The following is a 14,686-nucleotide window of genomic DNA, read 5'->3' as shown; positions in this document are numbered from 1 at the left end:
GTGGAACAGTGGAAAGCAAGCCTGGCGCCGGCGGGACCAAACAGAGCCAAAGCGAAAGGAGCGGCCTCGAGAACGCCGAGAAAGTACCAGTTCGCAGACATCGTCCTCGCTCCGACCTCGCCTCTCTCTCCGTCGCCGCCTGCGGCCTTCATACCCCGCGCGTATCCGCTGTTATCCGGGTGCACTCCTTCGTGGTCCTGCACTCTGACTTTAGCTTCGACACACGACGACATAAACCACCTGTCCTTCCGCTCGTTTAGCACTCTGCACCCAGTTATCGCACCGACCCGCCCTCAATCAACATGCAGTTCGCGATCATCCCCACCGGCCTCCTTTCGCTCCTCCTCGCCTGGTGCCTCCCTGCCGTACAGGGCTGTGAGTTCCCGGTTTTTGTGTCGGAGGAAGAGTGCTCACGCCGGCCACACAGACTTTATCATCACGCAACCCGCTGCAGGGACACAGTGGGCGAACGGTGCCGCGAACCTCGTCACTTGGACAAAAGGTGTCGGTGACGGCATCGATGGCGTGGACATTGAGATGTCGAGAATGAGCGTGGATGGGCTGTTCTTCGTCGCGAAAGATGGTGAGTGGTCGATTTTGCGTGCAAGGAGGGCGGGTGCCTGGGCGGCGTTACTTGGCGTGCCAAGTAACGGCGTGCGGGTGATTAGCAGTCGGTTGGGGTCCTTCCGCCCGGAAGGCCTCATTTTAACGGCTGGCGGGCTGAAATCGCCTGTTTGCGGTAGCCCCGCCTGAAAATCAATCTGGCATTAAGCTCGGATCGCTCGATTGGGCTTGCTGTGGAATTCCAGCAGCCCTTGCCATGATACTTGGGATATGTGCTTTCTTAGTGTCTTTCACCGACCACTGCATGTCAAGTGGAAGATGTGTGGGGCTTTGCACCTATATCCGCCTGCATACCCGCCTTCCTGTCCCGCGTATGCATGTCAAATCACTACTAACGGCATTCTCTCCCTTCAGCACCAACAAAGCCTGGCGCGATCAACATCGTCCTGCAAGACATCCCGCCAGCCAACGACTACTACCTACTCTTCCTCAACTCGACCTCAGGCAACATGTTCGCGACGTCCTCCAAGTTCTCTATTGGCTCGACAACGAATTCGAGCGCGACGACTGCCACCAGCGCTCCGACCGTGACCGTCTCGGGCTCACCAAACCCGACAGCGGTCTTTGCGACAACCTTCCCGCCGAACTCGAACGGCGTCGTTACACCGGGCTGGCGTGCGGTTGAAAATTCGCTTCCGCAACTGTTCGCGCTCGTCGGCACAATAATAATGTGCCTCCTCGGCGGTGCGATGACCCTACTATGATCCCTCCACATGCTCTCCGCCCCTTGAGCATCCTTTATATCCCTTCTTGATTGTACTTGGGCTTAATGGCAGTAAATGATTGGACTCCCCCACCAGACAATTAGGACGTTTCCCTCCCTCCCTAACACATCCACGAGCAGACACACACGCCGGTCAAAACTCAGGTCTCTTCCGCCTCAGTTGATATACCACGCACATATATACATCCTGTATACGACACTGGCGTGTGGTCTGTTATTTATGATACAAATACGTGTAATAGCTCTCTATACCACGGTGTATTGCAGAAACTTTTGACCAACAGCTCACTTTCAGGCCCTCATGTAACAGTAGTCTTAGGCCCTGTTCAGTAACACCCGAGTTTCCAAACTCGCGCGAGTTGATGAACTCAGACTCAAGCGCTTACGTGACTTTAACGTGACCGTTTCGTGACTTTATGTGACAACCGTGAAGCCTCTGCCTTGCTGCGTCGCGCAATTGGGCGACAGCACTTTTGTCGCACTATTCCTCTTTATATGACCCGCAGAATTGCTGCTACTACCCCTCATTCAGCTTCCGGGGGCCTACAAAATGTTCTCAATGGGTATTTGCTGAGGAGCTTGCCTTCCTTGACTTTCTCATTGTTCATCGTGCCAAAACTAGTGATGGTGACTGTTGGAAGGCGGTTACCCTGCAGGAAGCTGTGGAAGCCATTGCTCCGCTACTGGTGAAGGGCAAAGGGAAGGATGTGGAAGCACTCTTTGAAGTAATACTGCCACAATGAAGTACTGACTAGCCTAGGATAACAGCAGTAAAGGCAAGCAGTGGAAAGCTTCGAAGCCAGCACTCTATGCTTCCTCTGTTGCTCAGCAGGAGCCAGAAGGACAGTCCTAGCTCGCCATGACCAGTGTCGAAGGGATACAGCAGTGGCTTGTCCACAGACAATGGTTGTTGTATTGCGTAAGCGTAATTACATGTGCGGGTGACAGTGCGGTGACTGGGCCGACGGCGCCGAAAGTCACGCGAGTTCAGAAACTCGGCGAGTTTCAAAACTCAGGTGTTACTGAACAGGGCCTTACGGGCCTTTATAAACAAGCGGAAGAAAAGAGAAGAAAAGACCAGCGCACCGTTCACGGATATGCTCGCCTGCCCTAAAGTTAACATGTGACTCACCATTATTCACGCGTAGCGGGGTTAACCTCAGCGCGTTGCTCCTCTCCTCGCGACGGAGTCATATAAGTTCCTTTTTTTGTATCATATTTTCCAGGAACTTTCTCATATTACCCTGACGACATCCTCGCTTGACCTGGTGGAATGGACGGGTTTGACGACGCAGAGATCGCACTGTAAGTCTCCATGGAAGTACAGCCATAGGGTGTCCATGACTTTTGTTGCAGAGCGATCGCCCGGAGTCTGCAGGAGGCTTCCGAGCCTGCAAAGAAATCTGAACACGCGGAAGTCATAGAGATCTTGGACGATGAAGAAGAGCCACAGAGCGACAATGCCGACGACGCACAGTTCGACACCGACCTCAAGCGTGCGATGGAAGCCTCGAAGGCAGCAACGCCATATCAGTCCGGCTCGGAACACGCCACGAGGTCGGGCTCGTCGAGCATAGCAGAGGTCGCGCCCCCCGCACCCACCCCGCCTGGCAGCGCGTTCCTGTTCGACCGCGCCCAGATGGAGCGCGAACGCCTCGAGCGGCTGAAGCGGCTGCGACCTGATTTCGCCCAGGCATCCAGCTCTACTCACACGCGAGACGACGAGGATGAAGAGGATGCGCGCGATACGAACCCCCGCAGCGCAAAGAGGCAACGCGTTTCCCCGTCTTCGCATGCTCCGCACACCAACGTCCTTCCCAGCAGCCGCACCGCGTCGCCCGCGTCCGGGACGCGTACGCCAACTAGCGTCGGCAAAAAAGACGACAGCGGCGACGGTCTGTTCTTCGACGGCGAGCTTCGCCAGACCGCGAACAAGCACGTCGACGCCGCCAGAGATACCCGACCAGTGTTCCGACTCACAGACATATTGGCACCTGTGCGTCGGATTGCTATAGTGTGCATGTGGAAATGCTCAGCGCTCGCAGAGAGACGACATCGTGTTCGCGATCGTGTCGGCGTATGTTATCAATCTGCCGTGGTTCTACAGCTTCTTCAACCGCGGGACGCCTGTCGTGATCGTAACTCAAGATCCTGCTGGTGCGCGTATCACAGTGCCGCTCTTGAGACTTTGGCTCACTGTGAGCAGGAAACGAGACTCTCAAAGAAGTCCTTCCAGACTGGATCAAAACAACTCCTTTCCTGCGCAACGGACGGGGATGCCAACACATGAAGGTGACCTTCATTGTCTCCACCAGTTGACCGGCCATGATTTACGGCGTTTGTAGTTGATGCTCGTACGCTTATCTAATCTTCTTTATCTACCATGACTGAATCGCTTGGTAGCTTTTCTACAGGACTAGCCGGCTGCGCATGGTCATCTCTACTGCCAACTTCATCGAGTACGACTGGCGGGACATCGAAAATGTGCGCACTCCCCCTGGCGTCTTCCTGCGGTGGACTAACATGAGGTACTTGCAGAGCGTTTGGTTACAGGACGTCCCGCCACGCCCGTCCCCTATTGCACACGACAGCAAGGCCAACGATTTCCCGATGGCTTTCATGCGTGTTCTGCGTGGAGTGAACGTCGCGCCGGCACTGCTCACTCTTACCAAAAATGGTGTGAGTAGATATCTCTATGTATGCTCTGCGCAAGGCTGATAGCAGGCGCAGCACAGTAATCTGCCACTGAAGCGCATCGAAGAACTGCGCATGAAATGGGACTTTTCAAAGATTAAAGTCGCGTTGATACCGTCGCTCGCAGGCAAGCACGAGGGGTGGCCTAAGGTATTTATCAGTGGTTTCCTGAGCCAGCTATGCTGACCATCCATGTAGGTTATTCAGACAGGCCACACCGCGCTCATGAAAGCCTTGCAAGATATGGGTGCACGCACACCCAAGGGCAAGGAGCTCGTTCTCGAATGCCAAGGCTCGTCAATCGGGACGTACACGACGCAGTGGCTGAACGAGTTTTACGTGACTGCGCGGGGCGAGAGCGCCGAGAGCTGGCTCGACCAGCCTCGCGCCCGTCGCGCGCGGCTGCCGTTTCCGCTTGTAAAGATTCTCTTCCCGACTCGGAAGACGGTGCAGGACAGCGCGCTCGGCGAACCAGGCGGCGGGACGATGTTCTGCAGGCGCGCCCAGTGGCAGGGCGCGAACTTCCCGCGGGAGCTCTTCCATGACTCGAAGAGCAAGCGCGGACGCGTGCTCATGCATTCTAAGGTCCGTGTGTCCCCTACTAGGGTCTTCAAAGCCACTGACGTGTCAGACAGTTGATCCTCGCGACGTTCCGCGATAGCGCCTTTGCTGCATCGAGCAGTGGCAGCAGCAAGAGGCACGATACGCCCTCGACAGATGTGAGCGACGACGAGATCGTCGAGGTCCCGCCGCCACCCGGGAATGAAGACTTCGTCGGTTGGGCGTACGTCGGATCGCATAATTTTACGCCTTCAGCATGGGGCACGTTGAGCGGGTCAGCGTTCAACCCAACGCTCAATGTGAGTGCCAACACGTTTCCGGTGGGACAAAATGCACTGATGCCATGTAGATCACGAACTACGAGCTCGGCGTACTCGTACCACTGCGGTCTGCGGAGGAGGTGGAGCGTGTGGCATGCTGGGAGAGACCACCGCCGAAGTACAACCTGGGAAGGGACGAGCCTTGGGTGAGTCATGCTCCCCTGAAGGGGGCTTGTTGGCACTGATAAGCCTATAGATGCAAGAGGAGAGCGCATTCTTTTCAGAGACGGGCCAGGGTTGATACCATGTCTCATTGCACTCACACAGTCTAGGTATCGTTCTGAGCTGGCAGGCACCGCTTGAACCGTGATGTGAAAGTCAGCCTGCCCATAGCTCGGTAACCAAGGTAGCCACGAGGTTTCGTTGCCACCTTCCTTGTAAGCTCACTGAGACTGAATGTGGTACGCGTCGCAACGCCAACGCAACTCGTCCGATCGAAAGTTTTTCCACCAGGATCGACTCAGTCTCCATGTACCGCGAGCACGAGCCGATTGCCTGGCACGTGAGACTCATGATGCTCAACATTCCCTGTACGCAAATGGCTACTCTTCAAAACCGACTATTGGTCGCGGCTTTGTACCTGGGTCAAGTTTCAGGTGGTCTGAAATCGTCTTGTGCTCGTGATGGTATTCGCCTTTTGCTGAGACATACGGTGTATTGCCCGCCGGTGTGACCTCTTCTCAAGCGTGTTATCACTCCTTTCAAGACGCCGAGTCCCACACGGGTGCGCTTCATCCTTCGAGCACGCAGTGACAAGCTTTTTTTGGCCCAAGCCGTACCTTAGACATGAGAAAGTCTGTCCAATAACGGCGTGTTTCTCGACTAATCATTGGACCTTCGCGTCGTGAGCGTGGGCACGCTCGTCGCGATCCGCGACAGGATCTGACCTTAACACCATCGGATCGACGTGTTAGATGTCTGCGCCATACAGTATCAATCATATAGCCTTAACCGGAGTCAAGTGAACACTGAGTTACAAGCGTGGAGTCGAAATGTGTTCTTCTGTTCTTTCTCGAAACGGTACTATATCTTCCTCTGCCAACTAAATAGAATTCCTTTAGGTGTTTTGATGCTATAAGACCTGTTAGTCATCATGGTTTCCTGCATTTCTTCCCATTCTCTTGGACCATCAGGTCGCACACAGCAGCTATAAGAGTCTCTCGGCGGGACTCCTGCTTGCGTCTGCGGCCATGATATTTCCCATACACGCTCGACAAAATGCACCTACTCCCGCTGACATTCTGCCTATGTACGTCCCTCTTGCTTCTGAGTCTTATCTCGACGCTGTGTTCTCACGAGTAGAAACACCGCAGAGCCGCGCCCTTGGTACGTTTCCACGACTTCATCTCGTGAGAGACCCTTCATAAAGTGCCTCGCAGCTCATAGGCAGCCTATTTAACTGGGGTTTCTATGGCGTGCTGTCAATGCAGGTCTGTAAGTGCTTGGTTTTTATTTTGTGACACCGTAGGTGCGAGACTTACTGCCGCGTAGACATGTATCATCTTGCGTTCCCTAACGACCGCTGGACAGCAAAGGCACTCGTCTATGGGATATATCTCTTGGACACCGCCCAGACGATCCTTGTCACTCTAGACGTCGTGGACATGTACGCAAAGAATTTTGGAGATGTCAGCGGGCTGGACGGTATGCACAACGAGTGGTTAGCCGTTCCTGTCTTCTCGAGCATAGGCGAGTGGTCTGCGCAAGCTGTGGAATCTAGATGCATTATGTTGACACTTCGAACGTTAGTCAGCTGCACCGTTCAACTGTACTATGCCTATCGCATTAGATATCTGGCTGAGACGTATAATCGGCTCTTGATGGCTGTCATCTCGGCGGTGCGCTATATCACACTCCCCGCCTACAAACACCATAGCTCACAATTAAGTCAGCTTGCACTGCTGCAAAGCATTGCCGGCATTGCTACAGGTATCCAAGCGGCTATCATTGGTACATTCATGGGTCTTGAAGCTAGGGCGCACTCGGTTACGATTGTAAGTCTCTGTTCCTGGTCACAATATAAGACACTGACTCTTTAGCCATGGCTAGATATGGCTGGGCGGCAGCGCGGCATGCGACGTCGTGATCGCAGTAACAATGGCGTACCTGGTTCGTATTTTCTATCTTTTGTTATGAAGTAATTTTGGCACTGATTGTGCCTCTAGCTTACGCACAAGGACACCCACTACCCGGAGACCCGCGCAATTATCACTCGGGTCGTCCACCTCATAGTCAAAACTGGTGTCCTCACTGGTGAGCCTTTCATCTAGCATGTCCGTACACGTCTCATTCGGGCCAACCCGCCTTCTGTAGCCCTGTCCGCTATTCTCGTCCTCGTCCTTTACGTCGCGCTGCCCTCGCGCGCCTATTACGCGTGCATCGGCGCGATCCTCGCGAAGCTATACAGCAACTCGCTCCTCGTGCTTTTCAATACTCGGATGCACATCCGCGGCGGGCGTAACGGGCCCTCGCATGTCCATACTGGACCACCGGTCCGTGCTAGTATACGCTCCGCGAGCCACGCCGCGGCCGCGGTGAGCTTGGGCGCGCCCGGCGGCGCGACGACCATGTCGAGCTTCGGTGGTGTGCATGTCCACGAGCAGGTGTGGGTGCACACGGATGGGATGGAGATGAAGGAGCGAGTGAGTACTCAGCTGTTTGTCACCCTTCGATCGATGCTTACGCCGCTCTTGCATGGTGCAGTCCTCGAGTCCGGTGGAGAAAGCTGTCGTTTTCGGCCTCGCTAGCTAGGTTGAATGGCGACATTGTCACCTTGTATACATAGTGTTTTTGTGGGATCTATTGACTATGAGAGTATCAACCTGGCGTCTCATAACGATGCTGACTGGAAAGCTCTGGCGCTGACCAGGGGCGATGAGCAGCTGTCACAAGATCCGCGTCTGCGAGCGGGTTCCGTGATACCCGCATGCGGGAATGGAAGCGATAGCCGAGTTAGCCCGAGTCCCCGAGAACTGACATAACTAACAGAATGCTCCCAAAACGGCGGTCTCGAACATGCCACTCGGCATCAGGTAGCAGCAGGTAGCATTGCCCGGCGGCATCTCATGTTGCTCAAACGGGCCAACAAGCTTCTCAAGGAAGTACTTGTCGTGTTCCTTGGTGATCAGGCCTCCACCCTGCACGCCTGCATGCCAAGGCACCTCCTCGCCCATCTAAATGTCGCTCAGGTACCGCGCCACCCCATCCTTGCCGCACCAATCAAAGTTAACGAATACCCCCCGTCGACACGCAGCAGCACATTCGGCTTGCGGACGTCTTCGAATGCGAGGCCGTGCTCATGAAGAATAATCCTCGCGAAGGTCTATAGTAATTCATCCCTCATGCTCTTCAACACGCGCGTGCACATCCGCCGTGGGTGCGATTGGCCCTCGCGTGCCTGTACTGACCCCGCAAGCCGCGCGGCGGCCGCAATGGGTGATCAGTGCGCCCGGCGGTGTACACGTCCACGAGCAGATATGGGAGCCCACCGGGCGAGGTAGAGACAAGGGGCGAGTGAACGCTCGGCTGTCCGTTACCTTTTGACTGGGGCTCGTGCCGCTGCAGTGAAGTCAATAGATGCTGGCTCCGGCGGAGAAGGCTGTCGTTCTCGAATCTCGAAGGTAGCTGGGTTTAACATTCACCGGCAACGATGATGTCATGCCTGCCCGCAACCTTACCTCGTATCTATAGCACATTTGTAAACATCGTAAGTATCACGATACGGAGAAAAAATGCACAGTAACCCAAAGGTTTTGTGCTGCACCGGATGAAAGCGTAGTTCCAGGACCAGTGCGCAAAAGTGGCATTGGCACGATCTAGTCATTCTTCGGGACGAATTCCCAGAACTGCACATGAACGATGTGAGTGGGATAGCAAGGAGGAGCAAGAGTCCGCTTACGTGTTTATAAGGTCCGTCAGGTGCGAGTTCACTCTTGAGGAAGTCGGGGACGATCGGGAAGTCTGTCCACTTTGGCTTGCAGAGGACGACGAAGGTAAGGAATTGGGCCGTGCATCAACGAAGTCGTCGCGTACGAACCTCTAAGAGGCTCTAAGAGGGCAGGGGGGAAGGCGGGAGGAGGCTCCAGAAAGCGGCCAAGCACCGCTACTCCGAAAATCGCGGACACTAGACTCGATTCGGACACTGCTAGGGTGGCCGCGGTCTAGTTTGGTCAGGTCACACTGCACTCTTGCACTTGAGTCAGCGATACATACTCCCGTATATCCTTCGATCACGACATCCCCTCGCGATGAGCAACGACCAAGAGGGCTTTTCGGATATCCCTTCTCCGTAATATTGGTGTGGATTATTTGGCGAATTTGATCACAGCCTGCGCAATCTTCACCTGCATGACTTGATAGGTCGGATGGGGAGCGAGTGCACGACTCAAGCCGGCACACCGAGACTGGCGCGAACGTCCAGCCATTATTAGCTCAGTCAGATGCGTGCCCGCTCTGGAAGTCCCGGTATTAGTGTTAGCAAAGCGCGCCTTTTGACGCATGTGCAAACACGGTCGGTCCTGGTGGGCTGGACAGATCTAGCTGAACTGTGGTATTGTGATTGGGTCTACTGCGCAAAAGTCCTGGCGTCGATAGGTTACGACGAAGTACAAAACAATCTTTCTTAAATATCTGTGTTCATGCGAATATTACAGCGGTTGTGGGTGTCCCGATAAGAAGGTAAAGGCTATCAACGAGTCAGGCTAAAGATCACCGACGAGTCAGTCGCTCTTCGGAACGAATTCCCAGAACTATACAAGCACGATACAGTGAGCAGGATGGTGAAGAGGCACAGAGAACCACATACGCGTCTATAGGGGATCCAGAGCAAGTAAGGCACAAGGTAGTCCTTCAAGAAACTGGGTGCGGGTGGGAAGTTTGACCACTTTGGCCTGCAGAAAACGACGTAGGAAAAAAAAAGGGGAATAGACTGCGAGTACAGGCAGATGGTGAACCAGGCTCAGCAAGAGGCGAGCGATGGGGAAAACAGGCGTCGACTTACGAATTGACTCCCATAGGCTTGGGTGACCTCGGCTATGTGTACCATTTCTTCCTTGCTCATGCCTGCTGCTTTCAGCTTCTCGGGCTCCAGAATGGTAATCTCATGAGCCAGCTACATATTCGCCCAAACCGTCAGTGGACAAATCGAGGCGCGCCGTCGAAAAGTGCTCACATGAGTGGACAATGGCTTCACAAAGCTGTCAATCAACTGCTGCAACCTTACGCCATCAAAATCGAGCGGCGCTTGCGTCGCAGACGTCCTCTTGTCCTGCCCGTATGGGTGATTTGGCGGCAGGCAAGCAAAGAGGTAGCTCTCAAACTCTGACTGTCCTTTCTGGAACGCGTCGTGCTCTTCTTGGACGAAACTGGTGTCAACCTTCGGCTCGTACATAGCAAAGTACGTGTTTTCTTCATGTCTTCAAGATTGGTAAGTTTCGTTCACGGCGCGGAAGAGCTACACAGGGACTCACTCGTGATGCGCGTGAAAATTGGCGCACCACACCAAGCAGAATCCGATGAAGTTCGTGTGTTTATGCTTCGGAACGTCGGGGGCTTGCTACAACACCAAGGCAGCATGCATGTGAGTAAGCTCGAACGGCAATGTCAAAGGAGAGACGTACTTCGTATATCGCGAGGAGTGCGTTCAGAATCATAGCATGTGCATTGGACATTTCCCAGTATTGCATGGTCCATGGATCGGTGGGAACAGGCCCACTCCCTGATGGCCTGAAGCCCTCGACCGCCGCACGAAGCTGGGCTGGAGTGTCGGACATATCGTCGATACGGGGATTAATGAGTTTGGATGGGAAGAGATGCAGCGTCGGTGGTAAGTTGATCAAACGCTATACCATTTTATTTTTCAGCGAGGCAGGAGACCCCACCGATCATACATGTTTTGCGTCTTGATGCATCAGTACCGCGGCGGGCGGAGGCGCCGCACGCTAATCCCGCAGAGGCGCCTGAACGCGCCTGGGCATGCCCAGAGCTCAGCTTCCCTGCAGCTACGACTTTGTCCCTGCCGTAAATGTGCGAACTCAGCGCCGCGTTTCATTCTGCGAAGCGGACGTCTGAAAGCCTCGGCCTCGATGGTGAGTCAATGACTTCAGTGATGAGTCGATCTGGTCGGTATGCCGACGCGGTGCAACTGTGCAAAGTTTTATTGAAATACACGAGTCATTTGTACGTTGCTACCCGGCCATCCAGATAGCTTAGATCGCTGCTTAGTCCAACGTACTTGCATCAGATTCATGACCAAGAGCCTTTTATGAGGTCTGCGGCACGCTCAGCGACAACATACACAGCAGCGACCGGATGTTCAGCAGGTATGACAGGCTTCAATAGTACCACTGATCAGCTGCGACGTACATTCGAGGCAATTAACGCTTACCATCACGGACGCATCTACCACCCTCAAACCGCTGACGCCCTTCGCGCGTAGCTGCAGGTCAACGACTCCCCACGAGGCATTTGCGGGCAACATGCGAGCCGTACACGCTGCATGATATATCGTGACAACCGCCTGGCGGATGGCAGCCAAGATCTCTTCATCAGACTCTGCACTGCCCATGGAGCCGAAACGTTCAATAATAAAGCCTTCCCAGAACCTGGCCTCTACGAAGCGCCGCGCAGCCTTGGTCGCCGCGAGCAGGGCAAAGTTGTCGAACTCGGTGGTCAAGAAACCCGGGTTAATCAGCGGGGACGCGAAGGGGTCCGACGATGCCAGCCGCACAGACCCCACTATCGAGAACGACTAGTTAGACCGCAGATTTTGCGCAACAACACGTTCTGACCTGAAGTTGGTGAGACGAGTACGGTATTGATGCTGAGATAGTTGCCAGTTGGGGGCAGCGGATCTACAGTCGGACTGAAGCCATCCTGGAAGAGCAGTATTAAGACTACGAGAAGATAATGATACTAGTCCAAGAAGCGTACATCAAAAATCAGCTCGAAATGTGCAATGTTCGGATCTACACACCTTATGATTCAGCGATCCAGAGTCGCAGTCACGAAAACATGACACAGCTGACCTAGCTCAGGATCGCTAACATTATTCCAAATAGGGTCGTCGTTGGGGATCCTGAAGAACCCGGTTGTATTTGCGGTAGAGGCCGCGAACTGACCACTATGATTTTTCTTCCAGAGGGTGTGATCAGCATTGAAGATGTCGGGGTTGCGGCTAATCGTGTCGGACGTCATGTTAGATGCGACGGTCCAGTAATTCTCTACCCTCGGCTGATCACGGAGATGTTGTCCAACATCGGGCAGATCCACCACCGGCTTGATGCCGGCAGCAGTTAGGACCTCTCTATCACCGACACCGGAGAGCATCAAAATCTGTGGGGTCCCGATGTAACCTCTTTCCTGGCAGAAACAATAGACCGCTTGGCTGGTTGTAATGTCAACACCAGTCCAGCACTTAACGGCAGGCCCGCACCTGAAGCATCTGGCGCAAACTCTGCTGCCTTGAAGGACGGTTTGCCATAAGAACTCCCGGATGAAATGAGGCGAGTTACGGTATTGTTGATCAGGACGTGAAGATTCTTTCTACTAAGTACGGGATCGAGATACGCAGTCGCAGCGCTGCTACGCTGCCCACGGCCGACAGTGGCCTGGAGATATGCTATAATTCATTCAAAAGTGCGGTAACGCGGACAAAAACTATGGCACTCACAAACACCGAGATAATCCCCAAAGTTGAGATCGGCGTTGAATGGAAACTCGCTACCAGGGATCTTGCTTGTGTTGACGACACGGCCGTCGATCTCAGTCGGAAACCCGGAGACACTGACTTCGACCGGACCAAAACCGTGCGCCGAGGGCTCAACTTGACCAGTAGTGTTGTGGTGATCTGCAGGCGGGACTAGGCGCGAACTCTGGGATAACGATGAACACAGATATATGAATGTGAAAAGCGGTTGTGGGCACACCTTCAGATAGTACTTAGAGAGATTATCCCATGACCAGCCTTGGTCACCCGTAATTTCTGCCCATTTGTCGTATTCCTGGCCCGCCCCTCGCGTATACACAAGATAATCTGTTTGCACGTCTCAACAGGGCAGAAGAGTGGAGATTTTGCGTATCTGACTTACTAACGGAGCTGCTGCCTCCGAGTATGCGTCCTCTTGCATATGAGACTGTGCGGTTATCGAGCCCTGGCTGTGGTGCTGTCACGAAGTTCCATAGGAAGGATGCATTTCCGAGGTTCTGAGACGCGAGAAACGGGATTTGAATCCCAAGAATGCCATTATTTCTATGCCGATGATTAGCATGAGAGCGATTGCGCAGAACGGTACCCACGATATACCGGCCTCGACGACCAGGACAGAAACATCAGGGTTCTCCATAAGCCGGGAAGCGACGACACAGCCTGCAGTTCCTCCTGTCAAACGAATTAAGCTGCTTACACATGTATATGACACGTCGAGGCGCGGAGTCACGTACCTCCTACGATGACGAAGTCGAATATTGTAGCTGGCAGATGATCTGAATCTGTGTATAGAGCAGCATACACAGCATGACAAAAAGCCAATAATGTGAAGAGCTCTGCATTTCTTGTGAGCCGCATCGCGTCCGACGTTACGGATGGTACAGAGTCAGCGGTTCATACTTATACCTCAGCTGGCGTTCATAGGACACTCACGATATAAGCTCGATGCCGACCAGTGCATATTGGAAGTGTACGTATAATCTTATCATCGTCTGTTGCGTAACCCTGGAATGCCACTTGAGGCCATGTGATAGCACATAATCATTGCTACGGTGAGACTCTGCATCTATACATAGTCTTCGACGATCTGAGTCCTTGTGGTTCGTCCCAGTCACCGGATAAGCAGGTGATACTAGTAGTACGTCAGGCCAAACTGTTATGGATGATTTTACGTCCTTGAAGACATGTGTTGCTGTTAGTATCAGCTTTGACTGTGCGGAATGGAATATTTGTGGATAGTGGATGAAAGTCAACAAGAGAAAACTTGACTTGACGCCAACAGGCGTGCTCAATTCTACATGGATGGGATGGAATGGGATGGGATGGTTTCGAGCCAGCACACGGTGGCTGTGGCTTTCCCGTTGATGGCGTAGATTAGCCGTGAGACATGAATCAGAAATAGATCTGTTCCTAACCCGCCATCCCGCCCTCGAGTCCCGCCTGCTTCCAAAACAAGTAAGTCTATTTGTACGAAACAAATAGGGACCGTTCACAATGACTGTGAGGTAGAGGGGATAGTTCGCGCAACGCACTGTCCAGTATGCAATGGAGAGAGAGGAATCGGGACAATATCACAGAGTGGTGCCTGGAAGAGGTTCCATAATGCCGACATATGCCTATAGACCATGACAGGCTGCGGGCACCGCGACAAGCACATCGCGCGAAGGGCTCGTGACGACAGCAGTGATTTCAAGAACCTCGAGTGTTGACCCCAATAACATTCAAGCCTTCATATGAAATCATGTAACTCTTCAGCTCACTTGCTAATAAGTATCATGGCCTTACAACCACATGCTGAATACATCAATTAGTTCGGGAAGATATTTGCTTGGCTCAACAGAAATTTTTGGCACAGGTCCCAGTATATGGCCCGTATCCTAGCACACTCTACGCTGGAGACAGGGCCGGGCGCTGTACCAGGGAGTTGGCCACCAGGTGCTTGACCAGCAGGTCAGCGTGCATCTGCTTTCGCAAGTGCAGTGCAGACACTCCTGACGCGACTCACTAATTTTGCATAGCTCCCATGGCATAACTTGACTCTGAGCATATTACTTGGAT

The 14,686-nt window shown here is 53.6% G+C and overlaps 5 protein-coding genes across 5 annotated transcripts; 3 read left to right on the top strand and 2 right to left on the bottom strand.

The window, feature by feature from the left end:
- Positions 1-156: 156 nt before the first annotated feature.
- On the top strand, positions 157-1,519 carry PHACADRAFT_260468 (uncharacterized protein). The gene is made up of 3 exons (XM_007398528.1): positions 157-375; positions 428-583; positions 979-1,519. Exons 1-3 carry the CDS (start codon positions 303-305, stop codon positions 1,326-1,328), a joined length of 579 nt encoding a protein of 192 aa, XP_007398590.1. The 5' UTR covers positions 157-302; the 3' UTR covers positions 1,329-1,519.
- A 1,152-nt stretch (positions 1,520-2,671) lies between these two features.
- On the top strand, positions 2,672-5,108 carry PHACADRAFT_148739 (uncharacterized protein; the record flags this gene model as incomplete). The annotated part of the gene is made up of 9 exons (XM_007398527.1): positions 2,672-3,344; positions 3,394-3,505; positions 3,552-3,652; positions 3,752-3,832; positions 3,887-4,027; positions 4,079-4,192; positions 4,241-4,627; positions 4,678-4,902; positions 4,953-5,108. Exons 1-9 carry the CDS (start codon positions 2,850-2,852, stop codon positions 5,106-5,108), a joined length of 1,812 nt encoding a protein of 603 aa, XP_007398589.1. The 5' UTR covers positions 2,672-2,849.
- A 1,005-nt stretch (positions 5,109-6,113) lies between these two features.
- PHACADRAFT_198296 (uncharacterized protein) lies at positions 6,114-7,674 on the top strand (the record flags this gene model as incomplete). The annotated part of the gene is made up of 10 exons (XM_007398526.1): positions 6,114-6,172; positions 6,237-6,249; positions 6,303-6,357; positions 6,415-6,619; positions 6,677-6,761; positions 6,816-6,917; positions 6,973-7,032; positions 7,089-7,176; positions 7,237-7,565; positions 7,627-7,674. 10 exons carry the CDS (start codon positions 6,114-6,116, stop codon positions 7,672-7,674), a joined length of 1,044 nt encoding a protein of 347 aa, XP_007398588.1.
- A 2,036-nt stretch (positions 7,675-9,710) lies between these two features.
- On the bottom strand, positions 9,711-10,798 carry PHACADRAFT_186418 (uncharacterized protein). The gene is made up of 5 exons (XM_007398525.1): positions 10,542-10,798; positions 10,392-10,477; positions 10,094-10,337; positions 9,923-10,033; positions 9,711-9,812 (listed from the first exon to the last, which is right to left on the bottom strand). Exons 1-5 carry the CDS (start codon positions 10,692-10,694, stop codon positions 9,732-9,734), a joined length of 675 nt encoding a protein of 224 aa, XP_007398587.1. The 5' UTR covers positions 10,695-10,798; the 3' UTR covers positions 9,711-9,731.
- A 368-nt stretch (positions 10,799-11,166) lies between these two features.
- On the bottom strand, positions 11,167-13,486 carry PHACADRAFT_100299 (uncharacterized protein; the record flags this gene model as incomplete). The annotated part of the gene is made up of 11 exons (XM_007398524.1): positions 11,167-11,253; positions 11,309-11,658; positions 11,712-11,796; positions 11,854-11,888; positions 11,949-12,277; positions 12,301-12,541; positions 12,593-12,794; positions 12,849-12,955; positions 13,011-13,171; positions 13,219-13,300; positions 13,363-13,486. The coding sequence occupies 11 exons, from the start codon at positions 13,484-13,486 to the stop codon at positions 11,167-11,169; spliced, it is 1,803 nt and encodes a 600-aa protein (XP_007398586.1).
- Positions 13,487-14,686: the final 1,200 nt, after the last annotated feature.

Source organism: Phanerochaete carnosa, assembly GCF_000300595.1.
Source record: "Phanerochaete carnosa HHB-10118-sp unplaced genomic scaffold PHACAscaffold_8, whole genome shotgun sequence".
NCBI lineage: Eukaryota > Fungi > Basidiomycota > Agaricomycetes > Polyporales > Phanerochaetaceae > Phanerochaete > Phanerochaete carnosa.
The sequence above is the reverse complement of the archived record's forward strand: the minus strand, read 5'-3'. Positions and strand labels throughout refer to the sequence as shown.

Excerpts from the sequence above, each read along its gene's own strand:
- PHACADRAFT_260468 (XM_007398528.1), top strand. The coding sequence starts at position 303 with ATGCAGTTCGCGATCATCCCCACCGGCCTCCTTTCGCTCCTCCTCGCC. Across the intron at positions 376-427 it reads CCTCCCTGCCGTACAGGGCT|ACTTTATCATCACGCAACCC; the intron begins GTGAGTTCCCGG and ends CCGGCCACACAG. Across the intron at positions 584-978 it reads GTTCTTCGTCGCGAAAGATG|CACCAACAAAGCCTGGCGCG; the intron begins GTGAGTGGTCGA and ends CTCTCCCTTCAG.
- PHACADRAFT_186418 (XM_007398525.1), bottom strand. The coding sequence starts at position 10,694 with ATGTCCGACACTCCAGCCCAGCTTCGTGCGGCGGTCGAGGGCTTCAGG. Across the intron at positions 10,338-10,391 it reads AATTTTCACGCGCATCACGA|ACATGAAGAAAACACGTACT; the intron begins GTGAGTCCCTGT and ends CCAATCTTGAAG. Across the intron at positions 9,813-9,922 it reads AAGCCTATGGGAGTCAATTC|GCCAAAGTGGTCAAACTTCC; the intron begins GTAAGTCGACGC and ends CGTTTTCTGCAG.